The 17,449-nt window shown below is 53.1% G+C and overlaps 9 protein-coding genes across 9 annotated transcripts; 5 read left to right on the top strand and 4 right to left on the bottom strand.

Annotated features, from left to right (window-relative positions):
* Positions 1–161: 161 nt before the first annotated feature.
* Positions 162–1,536, top strand: AB675_8192 (uncharacterized protein; the record flags this gene model as incomplete). Its single annotated transcript, XM_018148621.1, has 4 exons — positions 162–738; positions 791–1,242; positions 1,295–1,477; positions 1,525–1,536. The coding sequence occupies 4 exons, from the start codon at positions 162–164 to the stop codon at positions 1,534–1,536; spliced, it is 1,224 nt and encodes a 407-aa protein (XP_018001114.1).
* Positions 1,537–1,682: 146 nt separating this feature from the next.
* Positions 1,683–3,213, bottom strand: AB675_8193 (Oxalate decarboxylase OxdC; the record flags this gene model as incomplete). The annotated part of the gene is made up of 7 exons (XM_018148622.1): positions 1,683–1,803; positions 1,851–2,095; positions 2,140–2,262; positions 2,307–2,336; positions 2,445–2,670; positions 2,716–2,985; positions 3,038–3,213. The coding sequence occupies 7 exons, from the start codon at positions 3,211–3,213 to the stop codon at positions 1,683–1,685; spliced, it is 1,191 nt and encodes a 396-aa protein (XP_018001263.1).
* Positions 3,214–3,642: 429 nt separating this feature from the next.
* AB675_8194 (uncharacterized protein) lies at positions 3,643–4,537 on the top strand (the record flags this gene model as incomplete). Its single annotated transcript, XM_018148623.1, has 2 exons — positions 3,643–3,739; positions 3,843–4,537. The coding sequence occupies 2 exons, from the start codon at positions 3,643–3,645 to the stop codon at positions 4,535–4,537; spliced, it is 792 nt and encodes a 263-aa protein (XP_018001016.1).
* A 548-nt stretch (positions 4,538–5,085) lies between these two features.
* AB675_8195 (uncharacterized protein) lies at positions 5,086–6,179 on the bottom strand (the record flags this gene model as incomplete). Its single annotated transcript, XM_018148624.1, has 2 exons — positions 5,086–6,036; positions 6,105–6,179. The coding sequence occupies 2 exons, from the start codon at positions 6,177–6,179 to the stop codon at positions 5,086–5,088; spliced, it is 1,026 nt and encodes a 341-aa protein (XP_018001165.1).
* A 917-nt stretch (positions 6,180–7,096) lies between these two features.
* AB675_8196 (uncharacterized protein) lies at positions 7,097–8,320 on the bottom strand (the record flags this gene model as incomplete). The annotated part of the gene is made up of 3 exons (XM_018148625.1): positions 7,097–7,867; positions 7,917–8,179; positions 8,233–8,320. The coding sequence occupies 3 exons, from the start codon at positions 8,318–8,320 to the stop codon at positions 7,097–7,099; spliced, it is 1,122 nt and encodes a 373-aa protein (XP_018001302.1).
* A 913-nt stretch (positions 8,321–9,233) lies between these two features.
* AB675_8197 (putative transporter) lies at positions 9,234–10,980 on the top strand (the record flags this gene model as incomplete). The annotated part of the gene is made up of 5 exons (XM_018148626.1): positions 9,234–9,635; positions 9,681–9,933; positions 9,979–10,140; positions 10,185–10,369; positions 10,426–10,980. The coding sequence occupies 5 exons, from the start codon at positions 9,234–9,236 to the stop codon at positions 10,978–10,980; spliced, it is 1,557 nt and encodes a 518-aa protein (XP_018001071.1).
* A 166-nt stretch (positions 10,981–11,146) lies between these two features.
* AB675_8198 (Alkaline phosphatase D) lies at positions 11,147–13,150 on the bottom strand (the record flags this gene model as incomplete). Its single annotated transcript, XM_018148627.1, has 2 exons — positions 11,147–11,662; positions 11,750–13,150. The coding sequence occupies 2 exons, from the start codon at positions 13,148–13,150 to the stop codon at positions 11,147–11,149; spliced, it is 1,917 nt and encodes a 638-aa protein (XP_018000969.1).
* Positions 13,151–13,897: 747 nt separating this feature from the next.
* Positions 13,898–14,332, top strand: AB675_8199 (uncharacterized protein; the record flags this gene model as incomplete). Its single annotated transcript, XM_018148628.1, has 1 exon — positions 13,898–14,332. One exon carries the CDS (start codon positions 13,898–13,900, stop codon positions 14,330–14,332), a length of 435 nt encoding a protein of 144 aa, XP_018001305.1.
* Positions 14,333–15,473: 1,141 nt separating this feature from the next.
* AB675_8200 (D-xylose 1-dehydrogenase (NADP(+)) 2) lies at positions 15,474–16,885 on the top strand (the record flags this gene model as incomplete). Its single annotated transcript, XM_018148630.1, has 4 exons — positions 15,474–15,488; positions 15,542–16,124; positions 16,185–16,467; positions 16,594–16,885. 4 exons carry the CDS (start codon positions 15,474–15,476, stop codon positions 16,883–16,885), a joined length of 1,173 nt encoding a protein of 390 aa, XP_018000959.1.
* Positions 16,886–17,449: the final 564 nt, after the last annotated feature.

Genomic DNA, 17,449 nt, shown 5'->3' on the forward strand with positions numbered 1-17,449 from the left:
TTGGCTGCATCCTCTACAGCAAACGCAGCTGTGGCATCATCACGTTCGTGGCAGTGCACGTGTACGATCCTCACTCGAAACCACTCTATATAGACTCTTACGCTCTGATCCGGACTTGTACCTCCACTCCTCTTCCCACGCATTGTACGTGACAATCCACCATGCCCTCAGTCAGCGGCCTTGCCTCCAAGTTCTCGAAGCGTCTCGAGGACTCACTCAACAAACATGTCTCCGAATTCTTCAACAACGACTCAAGCAGTCATGATTCACCATATCCTTACCAACAACCAATTCACCAGCAAAATGCACCGGCGCCTTACAGACACAACCCTGGTCCCTACTTCTTCCCACAGCGCCGCCCGCCAGGTAGTCCAGCACCTGTACGCCATCCTAGCAGCGATCCTCGCAAGGTCGAGGTCGCACATGTCGAAGAGCTCGGCGTCGTCAAGTCCAGCACGACTCGCGTCGAGCGGGATCTAGGATTCCAGGGTCGACTAGGTGATCACGTCCTTATTACATATGGCGACACGATGTTTCGGGACGAGAATTGGAGCGACAACTTCATTGGCATGACGTGCAACTCGGTGGCCATTGCAACTCCCAACCCTATCTCTGTGTATGATCCGTTGTTGGACGATCGTGGATTTCCGAAGCATCTTCTTGAACCGAGTAAAGAGTATGGAGAGACTCACCATTCTCTGGGTATCACTAACGTAGTCGAGCTTGAGGATGGCCGGGGTGAGTAGACATACCACGCTCGGCCTGTTCATGTATGCGCTAACAAGTTCAGGGCTTCTGTACTTCCTGCTCAATTACCGTGAACACGTCGAGTCCGATATCCAGGGCGCTGGCGTCGCAGAGGTTTATGTAGACGTCGACCAACATTCCGGCCAGCCTGTACCACGAGCTACACGCCTCTGCCGATGGTGGTGGGATGGCAAGACAGAGCCATGGTATGGCGATTGTTGTAGCGTGCGCTTCAACGGGTTCGTGTACGCTCTCGGTCATAAGAACGAGAACCCTTGGGTCTACGTTGCCAGAGTTCCGGAACGAGAAGCCTTTAATCTTGAGGCATACGAGTATTGGAACGGTACAGGCTGGCAGCGTGAGAGACTGATCGGCGCGCTCGGGGAGAAAGAGAGTATTATGTGGCAGACTGGTCAAGGTCAGATCTTCTGGTCGGAGTACCACGGCTGTCTTTGCTTCGTGTACTGTGATGCTTGGTGGACGGATCAGGTGCTGGTAGGTCGTCATGAACCGTGTTCCGTGGTTTACCTTGCTGATTTGCTCCAAGATTCGCACGGCAAAGTGCCCGGAGGGCCCATGGACGGAGGCTCAGACGTTATACAAGGCGATACGTCATAGATCTGATGGGTGTATATATGCTGCAACGCCCCATCCATACTTCGATCCGAGTGGTAAGACGTTGGTCATCACATACACCAACATGCCAGCGGTTGTCGAGGCTATCAAAGTCGTAAGTTCGTCTCACCCACATGAGGAACCTACCTGACAGCTCTCGAGACTTTTGTGTAGTACATGAAGACGGTAACAGTAGCTGTGAACAATACTTTGGACTCATTGAGCCATGGACTGCTTGAAATTGGCTTTCAAAGGATTATGATAACCTCGTGCATCATATTCGCACGTCATGACTGAACGCCATGCACCGACAAGTTGTTTCACAAATCGGACATAGACTTGTTCTTCCTTAGCGGTGGTTTCACAGCTGTCTTGTCCTTCGACAGGGAGTTCAAGAACTCCTCTCGCCTGGAGCCGGTCAAGTTCAGGTGCTCCGCAACCCTACTCCCGGTCAGACCAGCCTGCGGAATGTTTGTAACAGAACTCACATAGTTGCCGGAGTCTGGGCAAGCCACTGCTCTAGGGAAAAGTCCTCAAACTTTGGTGCCCGAAACATTTCAAGCATCTCAACTGGCTCGTCGCCGATGTTCTCGACGAAATGAGCATTGTTCTTGGGCACGATGCCCACGTCTCCAGCCTGATAGTTGAAAGTTCTTGCAACGCCGTTAGCAGCGAAGATGGTCACTCGAGCTTTTCCTCGCAGGAAGAAGGACCATTCGTCGGCGTTAGGGTGCTAGTCTGTCAGCAAGATCTGACCACGGGGGACTAGCAACTTACCCAGTGCATCTCTCTCAGCGCATGCGGATTGATCAAGACGTGGGCTGCGGCGATAGTCTTTGAGATTGTGAAGTTGGTGCTGTCTGTGATACGCACTTCACCTCCGGGGAATTTGAGAGGTTTCTGCTTCAGCATTCTATGCGTGATTTATGCTTCGAAGGATTGACCTTCTTCCTGTCCTGGTCAAGTGGTCCAGGCTAGTCACATTGTGGTCAGCAGGGGCACGTGAGAAGTCGATCAACGTTACAAGGCCGGCCTCAATGTGGTTTCAAGACGCCTGCTACGTCAAGCAAATCAAAACATACCATTGTGCCTTGGAAAATATACTTTTCGCGCTGACTGAGCGAATTGAAGACTCTCTCATCGACCCGAAAATTCTTGCTGAGGACCTCCTTGGGTGTTCTTGCCAGGTAATCTGTGAGCAAAAACGTCGAGTCTTCGGAGAAGTTGCCATCGTCGAAAATCAGTAAAAACTCTGTGCCTTCCTTTCCGAGACCTTGGATGGAATGGGGATACCCCGTTGGGAAGTACCTATTGCACGTCAGTACCTGCCTACGAGCGACTGAGAAAACACACCATAGATCGCCTTCTTCTAAGTCATCGATAAAGGAGCCACCTTCAGTGTCAAGCACAGTGATACGACACTGCCCTTTGATGATGTACGCCCATTCAGCTTCGTTGTGCCAGTGCAGCTCTCTGTACACCCCGGCTTCGAGGCGCATGTTCACACCAGCGATTTCTTTGGATGTCGGTAGCTCGCGTACTGTCGTCTCTCTTGCCCATCCGCCTTCTTCCAAGCGCATATGCGAATCCGTGAATGACCACTTCATGTTCGGCATTTTGCCGCTATGTATCTCAGCGACCAGTCAGGGCGGGCTTCAGATGGTGTCTTGCTTACCTGTCCGTGATCGGAGGGCATATTGTATCAGGCTCCTGCCTCTGACGATCCGGGTTCTGGGGTCCCAGGATGTCGCTGCCCTTCCCATCGCTTCGACTTGGCGAGGGCACCTTGACATTGGCTGGGAAGGCCGGGTCGCGGCGCCAGTCGAGAACGCTGACTGTTTGCCGCGTCATATTTGGTGTGGAGGACTCCCGATGATGGAGGTCGGCTACGTCCCAGAGCTTATGTATCTCGTAGTCGAGTGCAGTCTGTTCAAGCAGTGTGTCGTGATTGTATAGATGTGGAGTACCTCAGCTTGAGCAACCGAGCCGACTCGGACGTCATCATCATGAACCTTGTTTAGCCTTTCGCGCGACGCGACACCTCGTCCTTTCCGTGCCTGGAGACACAAGCAGCTTACGCAGCCATTGGCGCGGAAACGTCGGCGTAAGGCTCATGGCCGTGCAAAGATGGCAGTGGCTACGGAGACGTGTACCTGCTCGTTTTGGAGCGACGAGCGGTGCACACACCTGGGAATCTGGCCGCGACATCGTCACAAAAGCTGACAACCGCGCTATTGACTAGGCAGGCTGTCGATCACAGTCGCTCAGCGGTACGCAGACATGGACGACCACGCCAGTCTTGGTGACGGCACCGACTACAGCAAGAAGCGCCGTCTCTTGGATCATCTGTTGCAAGAGATCGATCCGGCTTGGGCAGGTCAGTACGAGCCCATGAGAAGCCCCATCATCAAGTGCTCCGGATGTCCCAAGTCTACGAACTTTCACATTTGTGGAGTTAGGCTGACAAAGAATCGTGACAGATCTAACGCTTCTCATGCTCTGCTTTCTCACTGGAATAGTTGACAGCGCGGTGTTCAAGGAATGGGATTGTTTCGTCAGCATGCAGACCGGAAACACCATCTACGTTGGCTTGGCTGCTGCGGGAGAGACTCTCAACAGACCGTACCGATGGGCAAAATCAGGCATAGCAATTCTGGGCTTTTGTCTCGGAGTGTACTGCTTCTCGTTCGTATCACGGCGACTCGGCGAGCTGAAGCGCAGCACGATATGCTGCTCGCTTGGTGTCCAAGCTATCATATGCATTGGCGCAGCGATCATGGTACAAACGGACGTTGTGCCTCGCGGCGCGGGTGAGATGCTGCCAAAGAATTGCATCGTACTCGCCCCGTTGAGCCTGTTGTCGTTCCAGAGCGCGGGACAAATCGTTATCAGCCGATTCCTGGCCTACACCGAGATACCGACCCTGGTCTTGACCAATGCTTACTGCGACCTTTTCATGGATCCGATGCTCTTCTTTGCGCCGATCACACAGGACGTCGAGCGCAACCGTCGAGCACTCTCGGCGGTGACAATGTTGGCAGGTGCGGCCCTTGGAGCCTTTTTGACCCGCAGCGGTTCTACAGCCATAGCTTTGTGGGTCGTAGCGGCTGGCAAGATTGTGCTTGTCGGAGTATGGCTTGTGTGGCCTGGTAGAACGCCGATTCGTCTGGAATGAGTAGGAGTACGATGGAAATTGGGAGCCGCCAAGTGTTGCGCGCTGCAGTGCGATCTCCGTACTTACGGTATCTGGAGGCTGCAGATCCAAGACCGGGCTTGAATGATCGTGGGCGACTCAGGGAACGGAAGTGCGGCTGCCAGTTGAGACTTGCACAATGCTCAGAACCAGCAACCTCGACAAGTTCTTCGCCGACTATGAAGATCCCTACGTCCTCTTCAAGTGTAGTTATATTCTCATACCACACTCATGTCCAATGGGCTTGACGACGAGAATCTAATTTTGTTACATCTCTGCACGTGCAACGGGAGCACAGATCTGCCTCGAGGGAGTTCAGCACGCACAGCACCGTTCTAGAGGACTTTGCTGCTGACAGCTTCGACCAGATGCGCTGAAGAACTTTCCAGTCATCCGGTCATCCGGTTATCGGGCTTTCTAGTCAACCGGTCTCGCCAGAGCTTGAGTAAGACCAGAGATGAAGTTGTCGATACCAATGCAGGTCTTTGTTGCCACATGACAGTCGCTCAACGGCAATGCCATAGATGGATCTACAGCTTGCTCTCGCCCCGATCTATCCTGCCCGTGGCCTTGACACGAAACTCGACCCTCGGGAAATGTAGCCTCAGCTTTACCGTCTTGGCCGCATCACCATCCGCAAGTACGTCTGGCTCAATCACAATTTCTTCCGGAGTGCTTGCGAGCAGCTTGCCGACACTTGGGTGATTCATGCCTGTATCGCTTGGCCATACGCTGATATTCGCCCCCATCACTAAGCCTCTTTGCTCGTCCAGAGTCACATTGCGGCCAGCAGGCGTTGGTAGGACCGGAACTTCATGCTCGTAGTTCGTAGCACGCAGCTGATCAACGACTGTCTCCAGACCCTTGATATCGTCTTTCTCAATTCGCGTTTCTGTTGATGGCAGCCTGTCAAAGTACGTCTGCATCCGATCAAACCATGCATTGACCATAGGGTATCGCTCAAACAATGCCTCGGCCCCCGGCTCGCCCCCGTCAGGAACTTCTCCCGCCGTCAGATCGAAGACATTGTATCCAAGTGCAGTCTCTCGCCCCCACCGTAACATGTAGAAGACACTGATATCTAGCATTCCAGGTCGGTGATCCTGTCGTGTGGAGGACATCCACAGCGGTTTGGCTCGGTGTATCCCATCCACGATACCCTGCCGGTCCAGCAACAAACTCTCAAGCATACTCAGATGCAAGTCAAGACTGCTCATCATCTCTGGGATCTTCCGATCCAGCTTCTCCGGATCGAGTGTGTGGCCGATCAACGAGGCGCGATCCCTGCCGAATTGCGAGCGCCACACAGAGGCAGGCATCAGACCGCACACGGCGCGGAAAAAGGGACGGTCAGTGAAGTAAGATGTCAAAAGACGAGAAGTTGTCCTGCCGCCCTTGTAGGGATAGAGCGTTGGGTGTTGCGGTGACGGTGGGAGGTAGTGCTCGAGAGCGGTGGTTTGTAGTGAGGTGTCAATGTAGGCCTGAATGGACTTTTCAGCACGGGAACGTTCGGAGCATCTTATCGAAAGGGCGTTTAGAGGGGACTGACCTCCCTACCAAGCATAAGGATCGGGATCTTCCGGTAGGTGATGTTGAAGTAATCGCGTAGAACAGGGCGTGGCATCATGGAGGGGACGACGACAAATGCTTGTGGTGTTTCTCGCGTTAGCCATGATAACGGGGGCATTTCTCTCGCGGTCGTGGCCTCGGTCGGGTTTCAAGGTCCTTGAACTTACTGTAGGGAATCTGCCTCGTTGCCAGAACCAGGCGCATCTTCTGCGTGAAGGCAGATGCTACGAAGCATCAGATCTGCGAGCTTCAGGGCAGACTAAAGGACGAACGCACAGTCATAGCCAAAGAGCACCACAAGGGCTCTGCTCTTTACACCTGCCATCTTCAACGCCCTGAGGACCCGTTCTCGGTTTGCTGCTGCGTTTCTATTGCATTGGATGGGCCAATGAGAACGATGCTAGTACACAGTGATCAGTAGATGCAGATAGTTAACCGGCACTCTGTGAACGAGGCCGCAATCCTGTCCCCAGTGGTCGTGATGATTGTTCGCTTGACAGAGAGATGGATTGGATTGCCTGAGATTCTCTATCAGAAGTTTATGCCTTGTAATGAGTGAGAGCTTGTGGTCGATGTCTTACAGTATCGATGCCTCGGCCGAGGGTGCTTACGTAAACCAAGTGGAGAGGAAGGCCTGAAAATCGTCACCATAACGGTGAGAGCAAACGATCGTACCTGCAGTAACGTTGTTCACGCGTGTTCATAAAAAAATCGCGTTCCTTTTATCATCTATTACGCAGAACGCCAATCCTGGAGGATCGCAGCGCGTCGAGGCTATTTGTTTGCGCCATGGTGTCCATCGACGTGTGGAAGTGGCCCTAGGTATGCAGCGATCTCTTTCGACAGGACTCACCTAGACCCGGAACCGGACACACCTTTCGAGGCCAGACTCCCGAACACGAGCTTGCTGGCGAGACGCACAATAGATTGCGTTGAGGATCTAATTCGCCGAGGTTCCAGCACAAGTATGAACTAATCGTAGTACTTGGCTTTCACTCCCTTCAAGATCTCCTGCTCTTTGATCTCACTGCGGGCGGACTGGCTTTTATTGACTCCTGCCTTTACGCGGGCCTTGACCCACTCGCCAGCAGTGATACCTTCCGCAAGTTGGTTCTCCTCATCGGGTTTGTATCCAAGCTTATCGAGCACACTACTCTGCACCGGCTTCAATTCCAGGTCGTTCTCAGGACGAACAAAATATAGGACTCCTAGGCGGTCGATGTTCGCCTGATCAGCGGGAGGCGCGACGACCCGATGAATCGAGCTCTTGAGAAAGCCATTCGTCAGGAACTGTAGCGCATCTGCAATGTTCACTGTGATGCTGCCATCATGGGGCTTGACCCATTTCCAGCCTCCATCGGGTCCGCGTACTTGCAGAGCGGCGACGGGCTGGCGGAACAGCAGAGTGAGACTCCCGAAATCGGTATGCCCCTTTACCCAGATGTCGTCCAGCTTCGCGTTTGTGGCAGCGTCTCGGTGATGATACTTCATGTATCGCAGATGGCAATCAGAGACCGCCTCGTCGTATCTGTGTCGAGCGGTGAAATAGTCCTCAGGGAGCTCGAGAATGATCGCGAATAGCGTTAAGAGCTTCAACACGATCTCTGAGTGGATGTGTCGAGCGAAGTACTCGATTTCATCCTTGTTGGAGTTGACGATCGAAGGATGGGAGCGTTCGAGCTCTGGGATGAACTTTGGTATGTTGTAGATCTCGGTGTTGTCGAAAATGCCTGGTCTTACTTCCTGTGGAGGGTCTCAGCCAACATCCTGTTCCTTGTTAAGAACTACTTACGCGGAGTCCTAGGGGCTTATAGCCGTTGTAACCACCGTGCTCTAGGTCAGCGCGATACTTCAGCTTTTCTGAAGTTGGCAGCTCGAAGAGCTGTTTGCCGATACCAAATTGGCGATCGACCTCTTCTTGAGTCAGTCCAAAGTTGACAATATAGAAGAATCCGATGTTCTGGATGGCATCAAAAAGCTGCTTGGCCAATGCCTCTTTTCCGCCAGGGGCATCAAATTTAGACAGGTCGAGTGTCACTAGATCCGCCCATTCGACTGGAAAGGGTCAGCTACAGCTACACTGTCTCAGACTGGCATTCATCGCTCACGATCGTATTTGGTTTCAGGTACCTGTTCATAGGCTTGCAAGACGTTTTGCTGGTGCACCGAGGGAGGTGAAAGCACTGCGGCAGCCATGGTGATCTGACAATGATGTCGAAGCAACCACGAAAATCACGTCTTTGCTGTTATCTGATCCTCCCTACTCTGTGTCTGCAGGTGTATATGAATGCTTGAAGCATTCAAAGAGGGTCTGATGCTTGGCAGGACTTCCTGGAGCGGCCGAATGCCGGATCCCGGTGTCCCACGTGAGAGGAGTGTGACCCACAAGAATATGTCGCCATTTGGAGCCACCATCACGACTTCATTTACAAAAGTCCCATCATCGACATGTGCCACCATACTTTGTGCGACCACGTGTGGTAGTCCATAACAGACGGTATAGCCGCTGCACACACAGTCAAAGTCGCACGCGCACGGTCTGTGCTCTAGGGACTACTGGCAGCACTCGGAAACTCAGCTCTCTGTCGTGCGCTACGTTACTGACAATCAAGACCTCATTGCGCGCGGGGCGGACTCGAGGATGTTCACATCTGCAGGATGTCTGGTCCACCCTTGCGTGGGCATACACTATGGCGTGCTGTCTATCCGCAGCGACAGATTGGAGCCCTGCAGCAAATCGACTATGCGAAGCTTGACGCCTTTCGTTTAAGCCACTCTTTCATTGTTATGGCATGAAGCTAATGTCGACTTCGGTTCAAGGCCGCTCATTGAGTGTTGCGATCAGCGTGCGTACGGCGTTCTTTCGGTTTCTCGTGGAGGCTTGTCATCGTTTCCAACCCTCTTTCATGCAGGGCGAGAACAATTGCAGCACGCAATATCATGCTAAGAGTGTGCCATTCCGCTCAACATCGGTACTGCGAGCCGAAGAAAATATTCACTAGTCGACCGATGCGCAAAGACCGGGCCTGCGAAAGTGAGTATAAGAAAGACCTCAGAAGGCGGCCCTCTGAACTGGAAATGACCATAGCAACCGCGCCCCAAACACATTATGGCGGATAAACAGACAGATGTCGCCCTGACCAACGCTGTTCTCGACTCGGGCCTGAGCAGTGAGACCGCAAGCAGAGAGGACGTGCGAACCAAGGATGCCGATGTGACCTTCGCGCGCCGTGGTGAGGTGATTGACGATGCTGCTGGTCAAGATGCAGATGGGTTCGACGCTGAGAGAATGCGCGGAAGGGCTCTTCTGACAGCGGAGGAAGAAAAGGCACTCATGAGACGCGTGGATTGGCGTATGATGACCATTTGTTCGATACTGTTCTTGCTCAAGAACATCGACGCGGACAACATTTCAAATGCTCGGATCATGAATCGCGGTACCTCTCAGAACATCATGACCGAGCTTAAGATGACTGCCGATCAGTACAACTTGCTGACTGTGTTATATTATGTGAGTCGCACCGATGTTAAGCACGGCAGGAGCTGACTTTGTTAGGTCCCATACATCGTCTTCGAGGCCCCGTCCAACTTGGTGTTAAAGAAGTTTTCGCCGAGCACATGGCAGTCCCGCATCATGATATCGTGGGGTATTGCATTACTGTGTCATGTTCCAGTCTCGAACAAAGGTGGCATATACGGCACGAGATTCTTGCTTGGTCTTGCAGAGGCTGGGATGTTTCCTGGTGTGATCCTACAGATGACTTATTGGTACCGGCCAGATGAGATGTCGGTACGGCTCCTGTACTTCTGTAAGTCCCATTGAATGCACGAGCCGCTCAGACTGACCGTTGCAGACATGCTCGGCAACCTTTCGGGCATCTTCAGCGGCCTGTTGGCTTTTGCTTTTGACACGATCTCTGGCTACGGAGGCCTTTCAGGTTGGCAGTGGCTGTTCTTGAGCGAAGGGCTTGTGACGGTCGTCTTTGGTGTGGCAGTCAACTTCATCCTCCCTGACTGTACGTGGCCCTCATTTCATTCGACTCAAGCTAATCCATGACAGTCCCGCCTACAGCGAAGTGGCTGACCGAAAGGGAGAAGACGTTTATCCAGGCCCGACTGCCTCCAAACGCTCCACGCGCTGCCGAAGAGGACTTCAGCTTCCGTGAAATCGTCAATACACTAAAGGATCGTCGTTTGTGGCTGTTCACACTAATCTGGGCCACGTTCACCGTCGGGACATCTGGCGTGCGCTTCTACCAGCGACGGTCATTGCCAACCTTGGGTTCACAACAATTGCAAAGGCCCAGTTGCTCAACCTGCCAATCTCAATCCTCTCGCTGGTTGTCATCGGCGCGACTGGACTTGTGGCCGACAATGGAAGACTGCCTCGTCCACTTTATCCTCTCAGCATGTTTGCAATCATCATTGCCTGCTACGCTGTCTTAGTCGTATACCCCTCAAACGGGGCAGTATACACCGCGACTCTGATCGGCAATGCCTGCACATCGGCTTTCTTCCCACTGATGTGGCCATGGCGTGTCCAAACGACGAGTCGGGCCACAGGTTCTGCCTTCGGCATCGGCTTCGTCAATAGCTACGGCCAGATCGGCGGAGCAGTTGGGCCCCAGATCTTCCGCCAGCAGTACGCTCCGAGGTACCGAGAAAGTTTTGCCAGCGCGATGGCTTTGGTGGGAGCATGTACGTGTGTGACGTTGGTGACTTGGTGGGTCACAAGGAAGACGGAAGCAGATACTCGTCGGTTGAAAAGATTGCGCGTCAAGGCACAGAAGGATGATCTGACTGTCTTGACCGATGTTGTGGATCGCGATTTGGCAAAAGCTAAGAACGAAGTTTAAGCACGAATGCGAAGTGGATGGTCACGGGTACACAGGCATCGTTGTCGTTGCTCGGCGGAACAGCAACAGCGCGCTTCTGTTCGGGCGATGACTCTCGATAAGGGAAAGACTGTTTATTACTATAGCCTCGAGTATAACTGGAAATTCTCTCCCATCAAGGTGAAACTCAGATGTCCTCCGTCCCATTCATGGCAATGTACCACTTCCCCTCGGTCGTCGAATTCGTCAGATTCGTTTGCACAACCTGACCATTCCTCACATATCCATTCTCGACCACTGCACCAATGGCCGTGCTGCCATTCGCCCATCTCCCCAAACAATTCGCTCCATTGTACACACTGAAGTTAGCCAGCGATATCTCCCCGTCATTACGATCCACGATCGTCGGCATTCCGAAGTACTTCGCGTCGACCTTCTCCTTGCTGAAATGCAGCTCGAAGTAGCCTCGGTAGTAGACTTCTGACCACTGGAGCTCACGATTGGCGGCGACGAGGAGGGAGGAGTGGTTGTTCGCGGCAGCGAGGGAGACGTTCTGGCCGCGCGGGGATGGAGAGGAGACAGCGGTGCCGGCGAATTCGACGCCGATGGAGCCGGCGCCTGTTGATGGGTTGTAGGGGGCGTGAGTGTCGGAGTCGAGCCAGACGAGGTCGGAGACCCAGTTTGCGTGGGAGTCACCTGCGATCTAGTGTCTGTCAGCATAGGGTCTACGTGCCGTGAGAAGACCTCGATGTGTGTGTGTCTTAGATGTGTGGGTGGTACTAGTACTTACGACAATGTTGTTTCCAATGTTGTGCTCATATAGCGTCTGGAAAGTACGATTGCGGTTGGCTTGGTAGCCATCCCAAGCATCGTAGTCCAGAGGGTTGACATTACCATACGCCTCTGACTCGTTGACGCGGCTGAAGACCGTCTGCGAGCCGATCAAACGCCACGTTGCGCCACGGTTGGCAGACTCGACCAGAGACTTGTAAAACCAGTACTCCTGTCTGGGGCCCATCATGCTACGGCCAGCATCATTACTAATAGCGTGGATGTAGTCTGTGTTCCAATAGAGATCGGTGATCGAGCGATCGTAGTTGCGTGTGTCAAGCATGACGAGATCAATCAGGTTGCCGATAGCGAACGACCTCCAAATCCGAAGGGAGTCGTCCATTTCGACCTGCCGGATAGGCATCCATTCGAAATATGCCCGAACGGCGTTCATCTTGCGCTGGTCAACAGACACACCGCCATCCTCGATGAAGGATGCTTCGGTGTTGTTGAGTTCCGAAGAGCCGTCTCTGTACGAGTTGTCTGCCGTCTCGTGATCATCCCATACTGCGATCCAGGGGAACTGAGAATGCGACAGAACAAGATCCTGATCGGTCCGATAGGTGGCATGCCTTTTGCGGTAATCATAGAGTGTATAAATTTGACGATCAGGCAACGGGATTCGGTCAATTGAGTAGCCATACCCGTATTCACCTTCAGCGTATTCGTAAATATAGTCCCCGAGATGGATGACATAGTCAACGGAGTCCTTGCGAACGGGGTTGCCATAGGCGTTGAAGAAGCCGAATGGGTAGTTGCTGCATGAGTATACTGCGATTCCGACATTTGTTGTGTCATCCGTGGGATTTGGAGTGGTTTTCGTCCTGCCGATGATGCTCTTCTTGTCAGAACCACAGATGCTGAACTGGTAGTAGTAGCGAGTGAACGGCTGGAGACCAGTAGCTTCGACCTTGACTGTATAGTCGACATCTGAACTGGTGTAAGCTGTACCCTGGCTGACGACTTGCGTGAAGTTGACGTCGTTCGCGACCGCCCAGCTGACACAGACAGGAGCATTGGAGGGTGGTCGGTTCTCATCTGTGTCATTGTAGATGGGCACGGGGTTAAAGTTGGGGACAAGGCCAGAAACCGTGCTGTTGTCGTCCACGTCGTCGAAGGTCGGCGAGCAGCGGGTCCACAAGATCACACTGTTTGGGTAGGGATCTCCGGACGCAACTCCATGAGTGAAGTTGAGCTGGCTGGGGTCGAAGGCAGAGGCTGGGTCATTTCTCTTCACGACTTTGCGCACAGATATGCCTAGTCCAGGGTGATGAAGGGATGGGGAGCGATAGTTCAAATTGGCACCAAAGCTCGCTAGGGCCGGAGCCGCCAGACAGCTGAGAGGTAGAGCAAGCTTCATGATGTTTGCAGATGAGGCAGGAACAGATTCCGACTTACCAGTGCGGACAGTCTTGCCTGTCCGGCGGCCTTTATAGATGTGGCCACGGCCCTGTACCTCTCAGACTGACCGCTCGCAATGCTCGCAATGTATCGCGGAAATGCATCTCGCACCATGGACATGGACGCAAGCTTTCCACAAGCTCGCCGTCAACAAGAAAAAGCATGGCCACAGCCAATGGCATTGTACGCTGAATGCTTGAGGTAGGGTCAAGTTGGACCTAGTGGTAACGTCCTGCCTCTTGCAACTTAGTCTTGTCAGAGTTTGGCAGGATTTGTTGTTGAGCAGCACAAGTGAGTGTTCGAACGGCAAGCACGTGTTTGACCGGCGCACGTTAGCGCGCAACGTACTGTTGATCCAAGTACGATACCCGACACCGCGGTGTGGGGAGATGTGGTCGGCAAACAGCAAATCACCACCGATGTGAATGGTTACATCATTCGTGGTAATAGGCTTACGCTGATTGGCTGCGAGGCATAAATCACCCCGTCGCGGGGGGAGGGGCGCGTTACCAGAGCAAGGCTCAGCGCGGACCTCGTGACCTGCGGCTGTATGTTGATGCTGGATGTACTTCAGCTGTAGCCTGGAACTTGTCGTTGCAGACTTCTTGACGGTATTAGCAATCAGCATATCAACAGCTGCCGTCACCTGAACATCACACCTAGTACTCCAGTAAATCGCCAGGCAGTCCTATCTCTCGACGCAAACATGGCCGCCGCAGCAGTCTGTCCTGTCGTTGGCACGACCAACACGATGCTACCTCCGTCCCACCCCTCAGTCGATCTCTCGAAGGATGGACTAGTCTGCCCCGTCACCAAAGCCAAGACTGACCACCATCATAACCTCGAGAAGCATCCGGGCATACCGGCTGATAGCAGCAATGCGGAGGAGTGCCCTGCGCTACAGAAGATCGTGAGCAAACCTGATCAGAAGGCTATGGACGAGGGAATCTGCCCGGTCATCGGAACTGCCACGAGTGTCCTGCCACCGGATCATCCAAGCCTGTCGGGAAAGAATGACAGTGATGTCTGCCCAGTCACGAACGCGAAGCTTGGTGACCATAAGGACAAGATAACCCAGCACCCGAGCGTGGAGGGAGCGGCTAAGGACGCGGTCTGCCCTGTCGTTGGACGGTCTGCGTGAAGCACCGGATAAATGGGAACATCAGGGAGAACAGCACTCATCGGGTGGCAAGTTCGATTTATCTGCTGCCCGCCACAGCATGGTTGTGCTTGCGTGGTTGGGCTGACGGCACTGACACCACTGGGAGGACTTCGAGTTTGATACCATAATCAGGTCAAGGCTTTTGGGCATTTGGATTTTCGCATTTTAGGGCAATATAAAGGACGTGTTACAAGCAATGCTGATTCCCCGCCGAGCTTGCCAAGATGCCTTGCGCGCCTTTTTGCACGGCATACCTCGTACAACCTGTCTTCATTCTACAGCGTCGGCTGAAAAGGTGTTCGGGTGGGGGCCGAATAACAAAAAGTTCTGAATCTCAAAATCTCCAAGTCTAGGCGCCCTTGTAGGCTTGCATGCCTAAACAGACATGCCCGGGAGTAGCAGGAGATAGCAAGCTCTTTGTGTTGATCGGGCTCAGATCAAGTACCTCTTTTTGATTTATCTCTACCTGATGATTACTATTATACAAGACCGCTTAGAGTAGAGGTTCTAGTCTGAGTATTACTATTGTGACTTACGCTTCCTCACAATCGAAGTGCGCTGTAGAGAAATTCATCGCCGAATGTGAGGCTTTGTTGATGTTGACAAGTTTGATGTTCGGCCCCCACCCGAACACCTTTTCAGCCGGCGCTGTATGTTCCAACGCCGTTTCATCGACTGACATCCATGTCGTCCCCGAACGCCGATAAAGTTGGGCGTAGCACGCCGTATCGCGCTCAACATCGAAATGCATTGTGTGCTGCTTATGGAGCTGCACCAAATGCGGGCTGTCTAGGTCCGCCTGCTCATGGCGGCTCAAAGCACAAAGGGACGTGAGCGTGAGCTTGCGAAGTGACGCGTTTCTGCCCAATTGCCTATTTCGCATCGTTCAGCTGACTCCCAGGTACTCTTGGTATAGATTGATGCTCGGACGTCTGCCGACGAAAGCTCTGTGCCTCAAGCGAAGCGACTGGACGCGACAGTACCGCGAATACACTGACTTGGCCCGGGCTCAGGCTCTTATTGCATAGACATCGTTGGATTCGAGAGCCGTATTCACTATTTGGACACCTCCCCTCCCAGTGTCAAGGTGATAGACCGAGCCATCCGATAAACGCGCACGATGGGCTTCTACGACGTAGGTCACTCACTCTTGGGACTCGCTGTCTGCCTTACTTACTACTGCTCAAGTGGATGATATGGACACAACGATACATAAACGGAACCCTTGGTCTGTCTGTTCCTAAGAACACAAATCCATTGCGCTTTGGCGTCCTTGGAGCGGCAGACTTCAGTCCTGTGGGCCTCTTCGATCCTGCATCCACGCATCCCGATGTCCTCGTCGTTGCAATTGGAGCACGCAGCCTTGCCAAAGCACAAGCACAAGCCTCGAAATGGAACATTCCGCTCGCCTTTGGCTCCTACCAGGAGGTTCTCGACCAGCCAGACATCGACGCTGTCTACATCCCGCTGCCAATCGCGCACCACGCTGAGTGGACGATCAAGGCTGTGAGGGCTGGCAAACATGTACTCTGCGAGAAATCGCTGTGTTGTAATCAAGACGAAGCCCGAGCTGTCCAGAAAGCTGCAAGAGAAACTGGCAAGGTCGTGCTGGAAGCCTTTCACTGGCAGTTCCATCCGGTCAACCACGTGCTGAAGACTCTGGTTGACAGTGGAAAGTTCGGACGGATGCAGTCGATCGTCACAGAAATGAGAACGGTCTTTGCTCACACGCCTGACGACATTCGTCTGAAATACGAAATGGGTGGCGGTGGTAAGTGATGGCTGAGCAACAAGTGTGCGGCGGTGTCTCAGAATGCTGACCCTGCCCAAGCATGCCTTGACCTAGCATATGTCTTCTCCGGTCTCCGATACTTCGTTGGCAGCAAGGGAGAATTTGTCGTCACACGAACTAAACCGACGCTCTACCCCAACGACAAGCGTGTCGACTACAAGATGGAAGCTGACCTTGACTTCCATCCCGATAATGGTGAGCCAGCGATACACTGCAAAGCGATCGCGGACCTCACGCAACCACGAATATTGGGCATCATCCCAACGATTGAACCACCGCGGCTCAAGATCGAGTTCGAGTACGCTACCGTGAAGCTGGATGGGTAAGACTATCCCGTCTCGGCATCTTCCTCTTCGTGCTGCCCTCTTGACGAATTCTTTCCTCCCCTTAATCCCCTCCCGAAAATTCTCCTTTCCGACCCAAAATTAACCTCCCATACCTCCAACAGCTGGGTCGCCCCCCACTACCCGCACAACCTCCTCATAACCGACAAGCGCACCAACATCACCGCGAAACAAAAACACTACAACTTTGGCCCCAAATGGCAGGCTATCGGCGAGACATACTGGACGACGTACCGTTACCAGCTGGAGGCGTTTGTCATGAAGGTCAGGGGCCTGGAGCCGCCGCATTGGATTGATCTGGAGGAGAGCGTGGAGGTGTTGGGGATCATTGGGGATGTTTATGAGCATGCTGGGATGGCGTGGAGGGGGAAGACGGTGGAGGAGATGAGTGTGTGATAGGGCACGGATTTGATTTGATTGTGACGTTCTTGTGGTGGGTCTGTCGGGAGCAGGTCTGGGATGGGACGCTATTGCTGGTAATCTTGGTCTCCAAGGAAGGAGGTTTGAAGTAAACGACGGCCCTGGATGACAAAATCTTGGGGTCGGGTTTTATGCCGTACGTACTTCGAACCAAGGATGCTGTGCTCAAGTTCCTTTTGATAGCACAGTGCCGCATGCCCCGTCCGACTGGAACGAGTGCAGAATAGCAGCGATTGTGGACAGCTTCGAAGCTGTTGAAGGGCCTGCTACCTTGGGTCTTCGTGAAAACGAGGCAGCGTAAGCGTAAATAGACGCGCCAGACAGTCCAATTCGAGCGAAACAAGAGGAACAGAGCTACATTTGCAAGCGTAACGTGAAGTAACTCTCTTATTTGGTACAAATTGAAGACGCGACAAGGAATCTAAGCTGAAGACGACTTTTGGAGGCTAAGCTAATGTACAGTTTCAGAAGACAGGAAATGGAAGACGGTGCCGAAAAGCCGATTTTGCTCATCTCTTGCCGTTGAGTAGACTCTTGAGA

The sequence above is a fragment of the Cyphellophora attinorum genome, assembly GCF_001299255.1.
Source record: "Cyphellophora attinorum strain CBS 131958 chromosome Unknown Contig10, whole genome shotgun sequence".
NCBI classification, from domain to species: Eukaryota; Fungi; Ascomycota; class Eurotiomycetes; order Chaetothyriales; family Cyphellophoraceae; genus Cyphellophora; species Cyphellophora attinorum.